General features: G+C 48.8%; 1 protein-coding gene across 3 annotated transcripts in view; it reads left to right on the top strand.

The window, feature by feature from the left end:
* Window positions 1-17427, top strand: part of LOC119966193 (glucocorticoid-induced transcript 1 protein-like) — a 252601-nt gene that overhangs the window by 141277 nt on the left and 93897 nt on the right. For all 3 annotated transcript variants that reach the window (XM_038797519.1, XM_038797521.1, XM_038797520.1), the window contains one exon: window positions 14137-14253. In XM_038797519.1, coding sequence (XP_038653447.1) covers window positions 14137-14253 — 117 coding nt within the window. The remainder of the gene's footprint in view (window positions 1-14136; window positions 14254-17427) is intronic.

Genomic DNA, 17427 nt, shown 5'->3' with positions numbered 1-17427 from the left:
CTAAAGTGACTCTCCAGAAGTCCTGCTGCCTGTGAGTACCATATTAAATGAATGAATCTGCCAAGGAGACCATCACTTCCAGAGGCTTTGATCAACCAGTGAGCTGGGAGGAACGTCTGCTGCAAATAACTCATCATCTGAAGCAAGGACTATTTTCTTTTGACCTTAATCCTTATTATTTGTACCCTTTTCCACCCCTCTGTGTTTGTCTGTCTTGTGTGTATGGATAGAGGGTTGGGCAGTTAACGGGGGTAGTAGGTTATCCAGCTGTAATTGCTTTCATTTTTATTCCCGTTGTAGATAAACAGTAATTATGTTTCAACTTGCAAACCTGGTGACTGTAATTATTCGGCAGCTAAGGGCCAAAGATTCTGTTTGTTTTAAAATAAGAATTATTGATTAATTCCTTTTGTATTGTGACTCCGGGATGAGTGGGAGTGGAATTGACCACATACTTGCTCAGTGTCGTAACACACCTTACGTCAACTTTATATCTATATCATTCCTCACCTTCAGAAATCTGTTTTGAAATTAACAGGAAAATGGGCAAAGACCAGATAGCAAGGGGTACTAATTGAATGGATTGACAAGAGTTTTAGAGGTAATTGGCAGATAGCAGCAAACTCCACTCTGATGTTGATAACAGAACCCTTTTGAGTTAGGGAAGGAAGGTGACCAAGCAGACATGTTTGGGAGAACGTTTCACATGATAGGCTGAAAGAACAGTCACTGATGGAGGAACCAAGAGGAAGGCTGTCCTGCAAGATAGGTTGTGCAAAAATAGTGACATATGACAGCAAGAGACTGCTGATGCAGGACAATGTGAGGCTTTGAGATTTGAAAGTAATACTGGAGTACCTTTGTGAAAAGAAACAGCATTAGGCTGTATTAATGAGCTGGGAGCTTAATGTATAAATGACTGAAAATAGAGGCAGGCGGTGGTTGGGTGTGATTTATCTCAAGGAAAATAAACGTCTCACTTTTCATGTGTGATTGTCTAGAATAATTTTTTTTTGCTGTTGTGCTTAATTAGTAAATGCTGCAGATGAAACACTGCAGCATGAACACTTCTCCTACTGCATTATTGTCTGTAACAGAAGAACACAGAAGTATCACATTCTTCTCTACAAAATACAACACAATATTAAAATTAAAACTAATTGACCAAAATCAGAGATCTTGCTGGATATTCTTGGTTTCTGCATGCCTTTCAGCCCAAGGTATTTCTAGAACCATGGCTGGGATTCTCCGGTCTCCGACACTAAAGTCGTGTTCGGTGATCGGCTGGAGAATCTCCATTTCTGCCAAAATGGGGGACAGCGCCACTTTCGCGATACTCTGCCGTATCGACGGCCTCAGGATGTTGCCTGTGGCCCACCCCCGATACTCCGCCCCTGGCCAACTGACTTCCCGATGGCATGGATCTCTCATGCTATTTTTTTCCCGGGAACGCGGTGTGGCGGCTGCGGACTCAGTCCAGCACCGATCTGCCAATCCGCCGGCAGGGGGCACTTTGGCAATGGCTGGGGGCACTGTTCCGGGGTGGTCCGGGGCTCATGAGCCGGCCAAAGGGGGGGGGGGGGACGACACTATTTTGCAGGCCAGGTCCGCGCGCGGCCAGCTCCATGCTGCAGGCTGCCGCCATGGGTATGCGTGGCCACAGACCCAGCAATTCTCCACCCGTATCAGCAGCTGGAGCCGGGTGTTCTATGCTGCCTTCCTGCTATCCCCCAGCCAAATGGAGGATCAGTGCCTGTTTAGTGCCGATTTTTCGGTCGTAAAACTACCATTCCCACGTTGGCGTCAGCACTTAGTCTCAGAATCGGAAAATCCAGCCCCTTGTGTCTCAAAGATGGGCATTATAATCCCAGACAAAGCTTATGTCTGCCTTATTATTTCTCATTTTCCTTCACCTGCTTTCTCCACCTCCACCATCAAATCTATTTCATTTTCTTCACATGCTTCAAAATTGTATCTGAGCCAGTTTCAAACAGAAGATGGCCATGACTGCCTATGAATTGGAAAAAAGCAGTTCATGTCTGCCTGGAGACTAATTTAAATATGCATTAAGATACTGTCAAAAGATGCATCTCTTATTTAAATTACTTATAAGACTATCTGACGTAGCTATACTCGTGATGGTCGTTTTTAAACTCCTGGAGATGAAAGGTGTTGAATCAACAATGTGTTTTGAAGGTCTTCTGATTCTTTGCTTCATCAGAAAGTTATTACAACTGTGTTCAACATTTCTCTTTTTGTTTATGTAAGTGTTCTTCAGTAGCATCTAGACTGATTGTTATTCACTCCATTTTGACACTTACCTACGCACAAATTCATCCTTGATCAAAAGTGAATGCTCACATTCATTTTTACACTTTATGCAAGATTGAGAATCCCTGAAGGCACTTTGATAAAAGGACCTGAAGTGTGTGTTACTGGAAATTGTAGAAGCTGAAACAATCACTTGGTAGCACAAAATTTGAGTATTGCTGAAAAAGGAGACATGCTATTGGTGCTTTTCATCTTGCACTCATCAAGACAGATGCAAGAATACCAAATCTCAAAGGGAGCAACAATTTATACTGAAAGCTTCGTAATTAACTGTTCCCTGGTACATTCTCCATGGCAACATCTCAACCAATCAGCCCACTTGCAAACCAATCGGCACCTTCTCCTCATGCAGAATCAGTTATTGATCCCTTTGAGATTTGGTACTCTTGTGACTGTGCTGATGAGTGCAAGATTAAAAGCTTCAACGGCATGTCTCTTTTATCATCAGGGGCTGAAATATAATAATCCATTTGAAAAATGTAACATACACTTGCGTATGTGAGTGTGTATGTTTCTTTGGGTTTTAGGTCATAAGTTTTTCCATATCTGGATTTGTTAGAGACAATTGGATTTTATAGAGTGCCAAGGTCATTTGTGTCAGTTATGTTCGTCTCTTGAAAAAGATAATTCTGTCAGATGATTTATTTAATTTTAAAATGATTATGCTGTTTTTCAATTTTGAAAGAACTAATGTAGATTATGCTGTGGTAAATTGACATGGTGCTGTAAAGGTCCTTAGAGAGGCTACTTGCTAGATTTGAACTCAAAAGTAGCTCATAATTGTGTTTTGTAGCCATTCCTGGTAAAGCAATTTAATAATCTTTATGTACATTGGAGAGTAATTTTAAGCCTCCAAATGTGGGTCGGCTTGGCTTGGGTGAGAAGCTAAAATTTGTAAAAATTTCAAAGACGACCACAACCCATCTCCAGCCCACCCATTTCCAGGTGTAACCTAGGATGAGGGTGGACAACAGTCTTCTGAGGAGGCAGGTCAGGTAGTAAGAGTTTTAAGGCGACTGCAAAACTCAATTTTCTTTATTAACAGGGCAGCACGGTGGTGCAGTAGGGTTAGCACTGCGGCCTCACGGCGCCGAGGTACCAGGTTCGATCCCGGCTCTGGGTCACTGTCCGAGTGGAGTTTGTACATTCTCCCCGTGTTTACGTGTGTTTCGCCCCCCACAACCCAAAAATGTGCAGTGTAGGTGGATTGGTCACGCTAAATTTCCCCTTAATTGGAAAGAATGAATTGGGTACTCTAAATTAAAAAAAAAAAAATGTTTTTTTAAACAGGCTTTTTATTTTTAACCTATTTTGGGAAACCCAGCAGGTGTAAGGAGATGAGAAGGACCAATTTAGAAAGGTAAGTACCTTTTGCAGCTCTTTGAAGGAGCAGGGATTTTTTTCACAGATCCAACCAGCTTCCCTGCTTCCAGCTCCATGATCGTCAGCCGCTGCCAACTTGTGTTCAGTTTTGGTCTCCTTACCTGAGAGAGGACGTACTGGCGCCGGAAGGAATGCAGAGGAGATTCACCTAGGTTAATCCCAGAGCAGGGGGATTGGCTTAGGAGAAGAGGTTGAGTAGACTGGGACTGTACTTGTTGGAATTTAGAAGGATGTTGGGGGGGGGGGGGGGGTGGGGATCTTATAGAAACATATAAAATTATGAAGTGAATAGATAGGATAGATGCGGGCAGGTCGTTTCACTGGCAGGTGAAAGCAGAACTAGGGGGCATAGCCTCAAATTAAGGGGAAGTAGATTTAGGACTGAACTTGAGAGGAACTTCACCCAAAGGGGTGTGAATCTATGGAATTCCCTGCCCAGTGAAGCAGTTGAGGCTCCTTCATTAAATGTTTTCAAGATAACGCTAGTTTTTTTAAGAATAAAGGGTTATGGTGTTTGGGCCAGAAAGTGAAGCTGAGTCCACAAAAGATCAGCCATGATCTCATTGAATGGTGGAGCAGGCTCGAAGGGCCAGATGGCCTACTCCTGCTCCTAGTTCTTATGTTCTTGACCGCAATCTCCAATGCCTACCCGCACAAACTATTCCCTTCTCCGTTGCAGCCTTGTATATTGTGGATATTTTTTGTCTATTTTGAAGGAGCAGGAATTTTTCCGCAGGTCCAACCAGCCTTCCTGCTTCCAGCTCCAAGATCGTTAGCCACTGCCCGCTTGACCGCAGCTCTCTCGTGGTTACTCGCACAAACTATTCCCTTCTCCACTGTTGTGGATATTTTTTGTAAGTTAAAGGTACTTGGTTACCGTACAGTATGTGTAAGAACTGGCTATTCTGAGCTGCAGAGTAATACCGTTACTAAACATTTACTAGCTGATATGGTAAACTAATGTCTTAAAATCTCTCCCAAACAGTGAAGTTGATGTATAAACTAGCTTCTGGCCTGTTTTCAACATATTTCCAGGGGCTGGTTAATGTTTAAATTCAGGTTTTCCGTGCTCTATCCAGATGATGCCAATTCCCAGTTGGCTGGGCACATATATTGATGAAGGTTATCTCTGCTCCGAATAGTTCGAGACAGAGTGATCGTTCTCCCCAATATTGTGCGCTGCTTGTTTTCTGTGTTACAAATGAGTAAATTGAAGATGCAAACCTGTTTCCCACAAGTTGAAGCCTTAATGGAGCGTTGCCTTTCTGGAGAAAGTTAAAACCAGAATTTGTCGGGTAAGAGCAGAATTCATGTGAACTGTGGTCCTTTGTTTTTGCTGACAAGAGTATCAAAAGTACGGCTTGGGGAACCTGCTGCTGTAGACACAATTGTCACATGAATTTGATCTGGCTAGCTTACTGTTAATACAGGCAAAAAAAAACTTGAGAAATTAATTGTACTGTTACAAGCCAGCAACTCGCATCTCTCGTATCGTGACGAACACTGCAGTAATCTGGATTTAGCAAGTGACAGTTGACTCAGTTTGAATTTATCCAACTGTTCTGCCTCAACCCGGCCACCCCCAAGAAATGTATTTTTAATTTCTTTGTGCAGCAGTGGTCGTTTCTAACATGGCATCTGCTCAAAAATAACATATTAGATTTCAATTAAATTGGAGCTACTCAGGGTGACCCTTGGGAAATGAGCATTATGTTTTGAATCCTGCTGATTAAATTAGTTGTATTATATTAAGCTATTTCTGTCTGCTATATGTCAGCTATCCTATTTCTATTGTGCATCCAATGTGGTACCTTTATTACGTTAAATACTTTTAAAGGCAGATACACTTGCAGACTTGGCTCAGTAATTGTAACTGGAAATTGAACATTGATCGAAATGATTCTTTTGAGTTGCTTTCTCTACCCAGTCAGATGTCTGTAGATGGGCTAATGTAAATTTATTTTGCTGTGCTTTTCAATGCTGCACGGCAAACTCTAAGCTTTGGATTTCTTCGAGCCCTAAATTTGTGATTTCAGCTGTGTGAACGCGTGTAGCAACCAAACAGAAGCCACGTGCTTTTCTGAAAGGAAATGATTAGCGATACCAACACAGATACAACAGGCCGAAAGGCCTCCTATACTGCAAAATAGAAACATAGGGAAGGACCTCCTGGTTGTGTTGTGCCCAAAAAGCAGTGTGGCACAATGCGACCAGTAGATGCTAGGAGATTCCACTTCTGGGATCTATCCAGCTCACCATGCCTCGTGAGATCAAACTCAATCTAATGAGATGTCGCGATGTGAATCCAACCCATTGTGGGTGGGATCACTTTCTGTCAAATCTGCATATTAGAGTGAGACAGCTAGTCTCGCTATGCGTCCCGAGATGTAATCAAAGCGTGGGATCTAGCTTCCTTGCCTTGGAGACTTCAGGCTGTGCCATTCATTACCGATCTCCACAAACTAGGACCAGATGGATCGGCACTCGTGGGAGGCTCCTGGATATTGGAGGGCCTCAGGTGCATGCCCACTGTACAGGTTGGTACCCCGGCACTGTCAGGCTGGCACCCAGGCAATGTAACCTGAGTGCCAGCCTGACACTGCCAAGGTGCCCAGGTGGCACTGCCACCTGGAAAGGGCACTGCCAGGATACCAGGCTGACACTGCCAATGTGCCAAGCTGGCTATTTTTACGCAGCAGTGATTGGGCCAGGCTGTGCCCTGTGTGGGGAGCGGAGGGGCCGAGGGCTCTCCTTTTAGTGAGTTGGGGACGGGGAAGTTCGGGGGTTGTGTCGGGGGCTCGAGAGATCACACGCCATTTAAAAATGGCGTCCCAACCTCTCGCTCAACTGAGGCGCTCCGGCGAGTGGGGCTCCTCGGTGCTGAAAACAGGGCTAAGTGCGACCTCGTCGGGGAGTTGCTCTGAGCACCAGGAAGCACCCGGCTAATCTCGCACCCTATGCGCTCGGCCTCCATTTGGATAGATCGTGCCTATAGAAACTAGGAGCAGGAGTAGGTCATTCATCCCTTCGGGTCTGCTCCGTAATTCAATATGATCATTGCTGATCCTCTATCTCAATGCCATATTCCCTCTTTCCCCATATCCTTTTTTTTTTATATTAATTTTATTGGAATTTTTTACAGAAAATATAAAACATAACGACAAACAATGAAATGCAACAAAATAACCCATTATAACTGTAACACCCTTAGACCGTATCGACGCATGTATCCCATCCCCACCCCCCCAACCCCAATGAACAACAAAAGAACTTAAAAATAAATTTAAATTAAATAAACAAACATAGTCATCGTCCGCCCCCCCTCACCTTTTCCCTCCCCCCTTCCCCCCCGGATTGCTGCTGCTACTGTCCCCGTACCCTATCGTTGAGCCAGAAAGTCGAGAAAATGTTGCCACCGCCTAAAGAACCCTTGTACTGACCCTCTCAGGGCGAATTTGACCTTCTCTAGCTTAATGAAACCCGCCATGTCATTGATCCAGGTCTCCACGCTTGGGGGCCTCTCATCCTTCCATTGTAGCAAGATCCTTCGCCGGGCTACTAGGGACGCAAAGGCCAGTGCATCGGCCTCTTTCGCCTCCTGCACTCCCGGCTCCACCCCAACCCCAAAAATCGCGAGTCCCCATCCTGGCTTGACCCTGGATCCCACCACCCTCGACACCGTCCTCGCCACCCCCTTCCAGAACTCCTCCAGTGCCGGGCATGCCCAGAACATATGGGCATGGTTCGCTGGACTCCCCGAGCACCTGACACACCTGTCTTCACCCCCAAAGAACCTACTCATCCTCGTCCCAGTCATGTGGGCCGGTGCAGCACCTTGAATTGGATGAGGCTAAGCCGCGCACACGAGGAGGAAGAATTAACCCTCTCCAGGGCATCAGCCCATGTTCCGTCTTCGATCTGTTCCCCCAGTTTCCTCCCACTTAGCTTTCAGCTCCTCTACTGACGCCTCCGCCTCCTGCATAACCTTGTAGATATCAGATATCTTCCCCTCTCCGACCCAGACCCCCGAAAGCACCCTGTCACTCACCCCCCTCGTGGGAAGCGAAGGGAATCCCTCCACCTGCCGCCTAGCAAATGCCTTTACCTGCAGATACCTGAACATGTTCCCTGGGGGGAGCCCAAATTTCTCCTCCAACTCCCTCAGGCTCGCAGACCTCCCATCAATAAACAGGTCCCTCAGCTGTCTGATGCCTGCTCTGTGCCAACCCTCAAATCCCCCATCAATGTTCCCCGGGACGAACCTATGGTTCCTCCTTAACGGAGCCTCCATTGAGCCCCCCACTTCTCCCCAATGTTGCCTCCACTGCCCCCAAATCTTGAGGGTAGCCGCCACCACCGGACTCGTGGTATACCTCGTAGGAGGGAGCAGCCACGGTGCCGTTACCAGGGCCCCCAGGCTTGTATCTCCACAGGACGCCCTCTCCATCCGTTTCCATGCTGCCCCCTCCCCCTCCATTACCCACTTGCGCACCATCGACACATTGGCCGCCCAATAATACCCCGAGAGATTGGGTAACGCCAGCCCCCCCCCATCTCTACCCCGCTCCAAGAAGACCCTCTTCACCCTCGGGGTCCCATGCGCCCAAACAAAGCTCATGATGCTGCTAGTCACCCTTCTAAAAAAGGCCCTAGGGATAAAGATGGGCAAACACTGAAAAAGGAACAAGAACCTCGGGAGAACTGTCATTTTGACGGACTGCACTCTACCCGCCAACGATAGCGGCACCATGTCCCACCTTTTAAATTCCTCCTCCATCTGTTCCACCAGCCTGGTAAAATTAAGCTTATGGAGAGTCCCCCAACTCCTGGCCACCTGCGCCCCAGGTATCTGAAACTCTTCACTGCCCTCTTAAATGGGAGTCTCCCAATTCCCTCTTCCTGATCACCAGGGTGTACTACAAATACCTCACTCTTGCCTAAATTTAACTTGTAGCCCGAGAAGCCCCCAAATTCCGCTAACAGCTCCATCACCCCCGGCATTCCCCCTTCTGGATCCGCCACATACAACAGCAGGTAGTCCGCATACAGCGATACACAATGTTCCTCCCCACCCCGCACCAGACCCCTCCATCTCCCTGACTCCCTCAACGCCATAGCCAAAGGTTCAATCGCCAGTGCAAAGAGCGAGGGGGACAGGGGGCACCCCTGCCTGGTCCCACGGTAGAGCCTAAAGTACTTCGATCTCCTTCCATTGGTAACTGCACTTGCCATCGGAACCGCGTAGAGCAGCCTCACCCATTTGATGAATCCCTCCCCGAATCCGAACCGCTCCAGCACCTCCCACAGGTACCCCCACTCAACTCTATCAAACGCTTTCTCCGCATCCAGCGCCACCACTATCTCCGCCTCCCCCTCCACTGCCGGCATCATAATAACATTTAGCAGTCTCCGCACATTCGTGTTGAGCTGCCGTCCCTTGACAAATCCTGTCTGATCCTCGTGTATCACCCCTGGCACACAGTCCTCTATCCTGGTGGCCAGGATCTTCGCCAGCAACTTAGCGTCAACATTGAGGAGCGAGATAGGCTTGTATGATTCACACTGCAAGGGGTCCTTATCCCGCTTCAGGATCAGAGAGATCAGTGCCCGCGATATCGTCGGGGGCAAAGCCCCCCCCTCCCATGCCTCATTGAAGGCTCGCACCAACAGGGGGCCCACCAGATCCGCATACTTTTTATAAAATTCCACCGGGAACCCGTCCGGCCCCGGCGCCTTACCTGACTGCATTTGTCCAATCCCCCTGACTAGCTCTTGCAACTCTATCGGCGCCCCCAGCCACTCTACCAGCTCCTCTTGAACCCTTGGGAACCATAGCCTGTTCATGAAGCTCTCCATTCCCCCTCTCCCCATCGGAGGTTCTGACCGGTACAGTTCCTCGTAGAAGTCCCTAAAGACCCCATTTCCTTCTGTCCCCTTCTGCACTACATTCCCACCCGTATCCGTCACTCCACCAATTTCCCTAGCCGCATCTCGCCTGCGGAGCTGATGCGCCAACATCCTGCTCGCCTTCTCCCCATACTCGTATACCGTGCCCTGCGACCACCTCCATTGTGTCTCCGCCTTTCTGGTGGTCAACAAGTCAAATTTGGCCTGCAAACTACGCCGTTCCCCCAGCAACCCCTCCTCCGGTGCTTCCGCGTATCTCCTGTCCACATCCAGGAGCTCCCCCACCACTCTCTCCCTCTCCTTTCTCTCCCTCCTTTCCCTATGGGCCCGGATGCAGATCAGCTCCCCCCGAATCACTGCTTTCAGAGCCTCCCAGACCATCCCCACCCGGACCCCCCCGTGTCGTTGGTATCAAGATACCCCTCAATACTTCCCCGGACCCTCTTACACACCTCATCAGCCAGCAGCCTCACATCCAGGTGCCAGAGCGGGCGCTGGTCCCGGGCCTCCCCCATCTCCAGATCAACCCAGTGCGGAGCATGGTCTGAAATCGCTATGGCCGAATACTCTGCATCCTGCACCTTCGGGATCAATCCCCTGCTCAGGATGAAAAAATCTATTCGGGAATAGACCCTATGGACATGGGAGAAAAAGGAATACTCCCGCGCTCTCGGCCTCCCAAACCTCCAAGGATCCACCCCTCCCATCTGGTCCATAAACCCCCTCAGCACTTTGGCCGCCGCCGGTCTCCTACCCGTCCTTGAACTGGATCGGTCCAGTGGGGGATCCAGCACTGTGTTAAAGTCTCCCCACATGATCAGGCCCCCTGCCTCCAGGTCTGGAATGCTGCCCAACAAGCGCCTCATGAAGCCAGCATCATCCCAATTCGGGGCATATACATTAACCAGCACCACCTTCTCTCCCTGCAGCCTACCCTTCACCATAATATATCTGCCCTCCTTGTCCGACACCACCTCAGCCGCCTTGAACGCCGCCCTCTTCCCCACCAGAATCGCCACCCCCCGGTTCTTCGCGTCCAGTCCTGAGTGAAAAACCTGCCCCACCCACCCCTTCCTCAGACGAACCTGGTCCGCCACCTTCAAGTGGGTCTCCTGGAGCATAGCCATGTCCGCCTTCAGCCCCTTCAGATGAGAAAATACCCTAGTTCTCGTAACCGGCCCATTCAGCCCCCTCACGTTCCAGCTAATCAGCCGGATCAGAGGGCAACCTGCCCCTCTCCCCCGCCGGCTAGCCATAGCTTATCAACTGCTCGCCCCAGGCCAGCTCGCCCCACCTGACCCGTTCCCCATGGCGATAACGCCTCTCCTCTACCCCCCCGGCCCACGCCAGCTCCTTCCTGGCCATTCCAGCAGCAACCCGGTATCCCCCCCCCACCCCCCCAGGCTAGGACCCCCTCCTAGCCGCGACGCACCCTCCATGGTACTTCCGTGAGTCAGCTGACCCGGCAGCTCCTGCCAAAACTCATCTCCTCCCGGCATGGGGTCATCCCCCTCTTGCCACACCTCCTTGGCACCGCTTCAGCGCGGGAAAGAAAACCAGTAGAGGCCACGCCCCCACCTCCAGCTCCGCCCCCCCTGCCCCGCAGCGCGGACAACCGGAGGAAAGCCCGCGCTTTCACACTGCCACACCCCACCCTTCTGACGCAGCTCCTCAAAATCCAGTTTCACCCCAACCCCCAGCCCCGTACAGAAGAGAACATATAAAGCACATACCCCCAACTTTCCCCACATACCCCACACCCATACCCAACAGACAAACCCACCCGGAAACAGAGCAAAAAGAAAACCAGCATAAAAAAAAACACGTGTCAAGATTGAAGAACAGCAACAACGAAAACAGCAACGGCCATAGTGTGTCCCCAGACCCTAGTTCGAGTCCAGCTTCTCCGACTGTACAAAGGCCCACGCCTCCTCCGGGGACTCGAAGTAGTGGTGCCGGTCCTTATATGTCACCCACAGACGCGCAGGCTGCAGCATTCCAAATCTGACCTGCTTGGCATGCAGCACCGCCTTCGTCCGGTTGAACCCGGTCCGCCGCTTAGCCACCTCCGCACTCCAGTCCTGGTAGATTCGCACTACCGAATTCTCCCACTTGCTGCTCCTCTCTTTCTTGGCCCAGCGCAGCACACACTCCCGGTCACTAAATCGATGGAACTGCACCAGCACCGCCCGCGGGGGTTCATTTGCCTTAGGCCTCCTGGCCAGCACTCTGTGAGCTCACTCAAGCTCCAGGGGCAAATGGAAGGACCCCGCTCCCATCAACGAGCTCAACATCGTGGTCACGTACGACGGGAGATCCGGCCCCTCCGCCAGGCCCAGGATCCTCAAATTCTTTTGCCTCGTGCGAACGTCCAGCTCCTTCAAGCGGTCTTGCCACTTTTTGTGAAGTGCCTCGTGCAACTCCACTCCCCACGAGGACCATGGCCTCCTCCTCCCGCTCAGCGGCCTGCTGCTGCAACTCCCTAATAGACACCTCCTGGGCCGCCTGAGCCCCAAGCAGCTTGTTGGTAGTCGCATTCAGGGAGTCCAGCAACTCGGCCTTCAGCTCCGCAAAACAGCACAGAAGAGAGGCCTGCTGCCCCTGCGCCCACTTCCACCAGTCCTCTGGTGTTCCGCCGGCTGCCATTTTCTCCTTCCTCCCTCGCTTTTCTTGGGGAGCTGCTGCAGCTTTTTCCTTTGCCCCACTCCGGGTGAGCACCATAAATTATGGGGAATGCTCCTCTAGACACCTTCCCCCACCGGGATTCGTCGAGACAGCGCCGTTTGGGGCCCTCAAATCGGCCCAAAAGTCCTTAAGTAGCGGGAGCTGCGGTGCGGCTTAGCCGCACCTGCAAAGCCGATTTTCTGACCGCTCCACTCCTAGCCCAGGCCATCCACCGGTGGAGAATCTGAGAAGGAGTGTTCCCACACGGGGAAAAGTCCAAACAGCACCACTACAAGCCCTTAAAAGAGCCCCAAAGTCCGAAAATAGTGGGAGCCACTGAACGTGCGGCTTAGCTCCGCATCACCGCTACCGGAAGTCCGTCTCCGCTTCTTCAATGGCCTTGGTGAGATCTTTTCACCGTTCTTCCCTCTGCTGCTAGAATTCAGCTTTCATAAAGGCCCTCAGGTCAGCTTGAGACCTATAAGCTAGCCCTTCCCCCGCTTGCATGCTTGCAGAGGCTTTTGTTTGCTGCTGCTTCAGACAAATCTTGCACTGTTTCTGAGGGTCTGATAACCAAGAAACATCCTATTCCTGGGGGAAAATACTCCTTGAACAGTCACCCACGCCTTTTCATCGAAATTCCAACCCGTGCTGCCCAAAAAAGAGCTCTTTTCTGCAACCTTAGGCAGGAGCTGCCTCTGTGTGATCACTCACTCCATGATGCACACCGGAAGTCCCTCTTTCCCCATATCCTTTGATACCATTAAATTCTATCTCTTGAATACATTCAGTGACTTAGCCTCCATAGCTTTCTGTGTTAGGAAATTCCATAATTTAACTACTTTTTTAGTTAAGAAGGTTTTTCTCCTCTCAGCCCAAAATGGTTTACCCCTTAACCTGAAACTGTCCCCCCTGGTTCTGGATTCCCCAACCAGCGAAATCATCCTTACTGCATCTAGTCTGGCAAGCGCTGTCCTAACCATTCTATGATTCTATGGAACAGTAAACCCGATTGATTGCATTACTCCTAGTGTAATAGTGTATTATCGGTATACAGTTAGGTGTTTTTCTGCTCATTTATGTTCTTAGTAAAGATTTCAAATGCCTGTAGTTTTTTTTTAACAGCTTCATAACTTGCCGATGGAAAGAGAGCAAATCATTTGAATCAATTTGCTATATTGTGCTAGGAAGCAGTGGGTATAGACATAGTGGGCCAAATGCCCTTCAACGGTGCAGGCATCTAAACCCCATAGTGTATAGGATGAATAAGTCTGAAATTGAAGACTAGCCTTCAATGGGTGGAGATGGTACAGGAAAATCATTTAGAAAGGTCATTTCTGTTTGAGAATTAGTGACAGCAGAACCATGCTTTATTTTTTTTTAAAAGTGCCGGAAAACTCAGATGTGGCAGCATCTGTGCTGAGCGAAATGGATGCTTTCTTTGTTGTCATGGAGATGTCAATTCATATTAAGTGACGTATATTTCTGAATTTTTTTTGTCATATCTATAAACATTTGATGATGCAGTGGGAATTTTAAATATGGTGGCCAGATAGACTGGAAGATAAAGTGTAAAAAAATGTTAGTCTACTTTTTGAATTGGAGTACATTTCAAATAAAGTAACTGAATATGTTTGGAGAGAGGGACCCATTATGTTGACAGGATAACCATTATTTTATATAGTTTTGAGATGGTTTGGCGGTATCTGGTGAGTGCTGCCTTCAGCCATGGCACAGCTGTACCAACGCGTCATGGAAGTGATTTATGGTTAATTTATTACTAATATGCATAAGAATGTGGATCACCTTATCGGCTTGTAATTTTGCATTATTTGTATCCAATTATTATAGCAGATTGCCAAACTGAGACAGCAGCTCCAGCGCAGTAAGCAAAGCAGTCGGCACAATAAGGAGAAGGACCGCCAATCTCCACTCCATGGCAATCACACTGCTATCAATCAGTCTCCGGTAAGCTGCTTTGGACAATTGCAATTATATAAAATCTTCTGAAGCGCTTGAGTTCCTCTTAGCATAATGATGCATTGTCTGTATACAGTTGGGTGTTTTTCATCTCAGTAATATTTTCATGCCATAGATATTCTTGCTGATGTAAAACAGGAGCAGTGAATGCTGTAAACACACAGCTGGTTAGTAAACCGCTTCGTGATGACTATGCTAATGTTTTGGGTGAGAGCCATCACCAATTCTGATGAATAGTTCCAAGTAGAATTTTTAACAGATGGTTTCCCTCAGTTGCTGTGCACTTGCAGCATTTTCTATTTGTGTTTTGTATTTTAGCATTTGCAGTTTTTCTTTTTTCTGTAACACTTTTCCTGTGAGTTGTCATAGTTGATTAGTTCTTTTTTGTTTACCATTAATCATAGAATTTACAGTGCAGAAAGAGGCCATTCGGCCCATCAAGTCTGCACAGGCTCTTGGAAAAAGCACTCTACCTAAGCCCACACCTCCACCCTATCTCTATAACCCAGTAACCCCACTTAACCTTTTTTGGACACTAAGGGCAATTTATCATGGCCAATCCACCGAACCCGCACATCTTTGGACCGTGGGGGAAACGGGAGCACCCGGAGAAAACCCACGCAAACACGGGGAGAACGTGCAGAGGGTGTGATCCAAGGCGGGAATCGAACCTGGGACACTGGAGCTGTGAAGCAACTGTGCTAACCACTGTGCTTCCCCTAAATATTGGTGTCGGTTATGCATTTTTAAAGGTGAAGGTAACTTTAGTGAGAAGTATTGACTCACAGACGTACCTCAAGTAGTTTGAGTTACAGCACTTCTTCAAGGTTAACTGTTCATACATGCATTAAAATGGACAAGCTTCCTTGGCTTCTTTTAGGTTGCAGAAAACCAAATATGTTGTTTACCTAAATAAAAGCAGTGATAACCTGCGAGCTGGCGGTCTCCCCATCTTTAAAAAAAAAAAATTATTTTCATTCATATTTTTTGCATAACCGTTCGCAACAAGTAACATAAAATAAATGTTAGCCATATACAGAGAAAAGAACAATACTATGTAACAATTCCCCCCACCCCCGAGTTGCTGCTGCTGCTGCTGACATTTACTGCTCTCCTAGAAAGTTGAGGAACAGCTGCCACCTCCGAGAGAACCCCGTCATGGACCCTCTCAAGGCAAACTTTATTTTCACGAGACTGAGAAACCCAGCCATGTCACTAACCCAGATCTCGACACTCGGGGGCTTCGAGTCCCTCCACGTTAAAAGGATCCGTCTCCGGGCTACCAGGGAGGCAAAGGCCAATACGTCGGCCTCTTTCACTTCCTGAACTCTCGGATCGTCTGACGCACCAAAGATCGCTACCTCTGGACTCGGCACCACCCGCGTGTCTAAAATCTTGGACATTGCCTTAGCAAATCCCTGCCAGAATCCCTTAAGAGCCAGGCATGCCCAAAACATATGAACATGATTTGCAGGGCTTCTTGCACACCTCGCACATTTATCCTCAACCCCAAAGAGCTTGCTCATCCTGGTTGCTGTCATGTGTGCCCAGTGGACCACCTTAAACTGGATTAAGCTAAGCCTGGCACATGATGAAGAGGAATTGACCCTGTTTAGAGCATCCACCCACAGGCCCGCATCCACCTCCCCCTCCCATTTGCCCTCAAGTTCCTCCACTGGGGCTTCCTCTGCCTCCTGAAGTTCCTGATAGATGTCCGACACCTTCCCCTTCCCTACCCAGGTGTCGGAGACCACCCTATCCTGTATCCTGCGTGGTGGTAGCAGCGGAAATGATGCCACCTGTTTTTTGAGAAAGGCGCTTACCTGAACGTATCTGAAAGCATTTCCAGAGGGAAAACTGAATTTTTCCTCCAGCGCTTTCAGGCTGGGAAAAGTCCTGTCTCTGCACAGGTCCCCCATCCTTTTAATGCCTGCCCTATGCCAGCTTTGAAATCCTCCGTCTAGCTTGCCCGGGACAAATCTGTGATTGTTGAGTATCTGAGGAAGTGAACAAACGAAAATGATGGACAGTAGGACCCTGTGGGTAATGTGTTCACAGACAGAGAACAAAGGGATGAGCACAGCATGGCTAGGAAGGGGGAGGGGAGCTTTGCCTCGTGGAGAGAATAGTGAAAAGGATGCTGGGTAACAAGAGGTCCAGGATAAGTGAGCCAATTAGGATATATGACCAGGTCAGGAGGTGTGTAAAATGACCAATGGGAAGTTTGTATGCGAATCTTGATGTAATTTGAAGTACATCTCCAGTGTTCCTTTGTCCTGAGGTTCTCTTTATCCTGGGCTCTCAGAAGACCGTGTGTGTGTCCTGAGTTCCTATGGATTGAGTCCGCCTTGCAAGTTAGTTATTATTAAATGATATGATACCTGCAAATCCATCTCAGATTTTATTGAATCCAGACTGACAGCAAAATAATCAGGAATGAACATATCGGGGTCCAAACTGAGGCTCCCTCCACCCCCCTGTGCCTTCTCCACTGACCCCAGATCTTTAATGCCGCCACCACCACCGGACTGGAGGAGTAGCGGGCCGGCAAGAATGGCAGAGGTGCCGTTACAAGTGCCCCTAGGCTGGTACCTTTGCATGAGGCTGTCTCTAACTGCTCCCACGTCGACCCTTCCCCAATACTCATTTCCTAATCATGGCTATGTTAGCCGCCCAATAGTAGCTGCAAAAGTTTGGCAGTGCCAGCCCCCCTCCCGACTGCGCTCCAGGTACAGTCTCGTTACTCCCCGCGGGGCCTTATCTGCACATACGAATCCCGAGATGATCTTGTTCACCCGCTTAAAGAATGACTTGGGGATGAAGATGGGAAGGCATTGGAAGATGAACAGGAATCTGGGGAGAACTGACATCTTAACGGTCTGCACCCTCCCCGCTAAAGATAGAGGGAGCATGTCCCACCTTTTGAAGTCCCCCTCCATCTGCTCTATCAGCCGAGATAGATTAAGCTTGTGGAGGGCATCGCACTTTCGAGCCACCTGTGTCCCCTAGGTACCAGAAGCTCTTCTCGACCAACTTCAGCGGACGCTCTCCCAGTCTATTTTCCTGCCCCTTAGCTTGGATCACGAACATCTCGCTTTTCATCTAATTTTGTTTGTACCCCGAGAAATTGCCGAAGCCCTTCAGAATCTGCATGACCACCTC

The sequence above is a fragment of the Scyliorhinus canicula genome, chromosome 5 (genome assembly GCF_902713615.1).
Source record: "Scyliorhinus canicula chromosome 5, sScyCan1.1, whole genome shotgun sequence".
In the NCBI taxonomy this organism is placed as follows: domain Eukaryota; kingdom Metazoa; phylum Chordata; class Chondrichthyes; order Carcharhiniformes; family Scyliorhinidae; genus Scyliorhinus; species Scyliorhinus canicula.
This window is presented reverse-complemented; position numbering and strand designations above follow the sequence as displayed.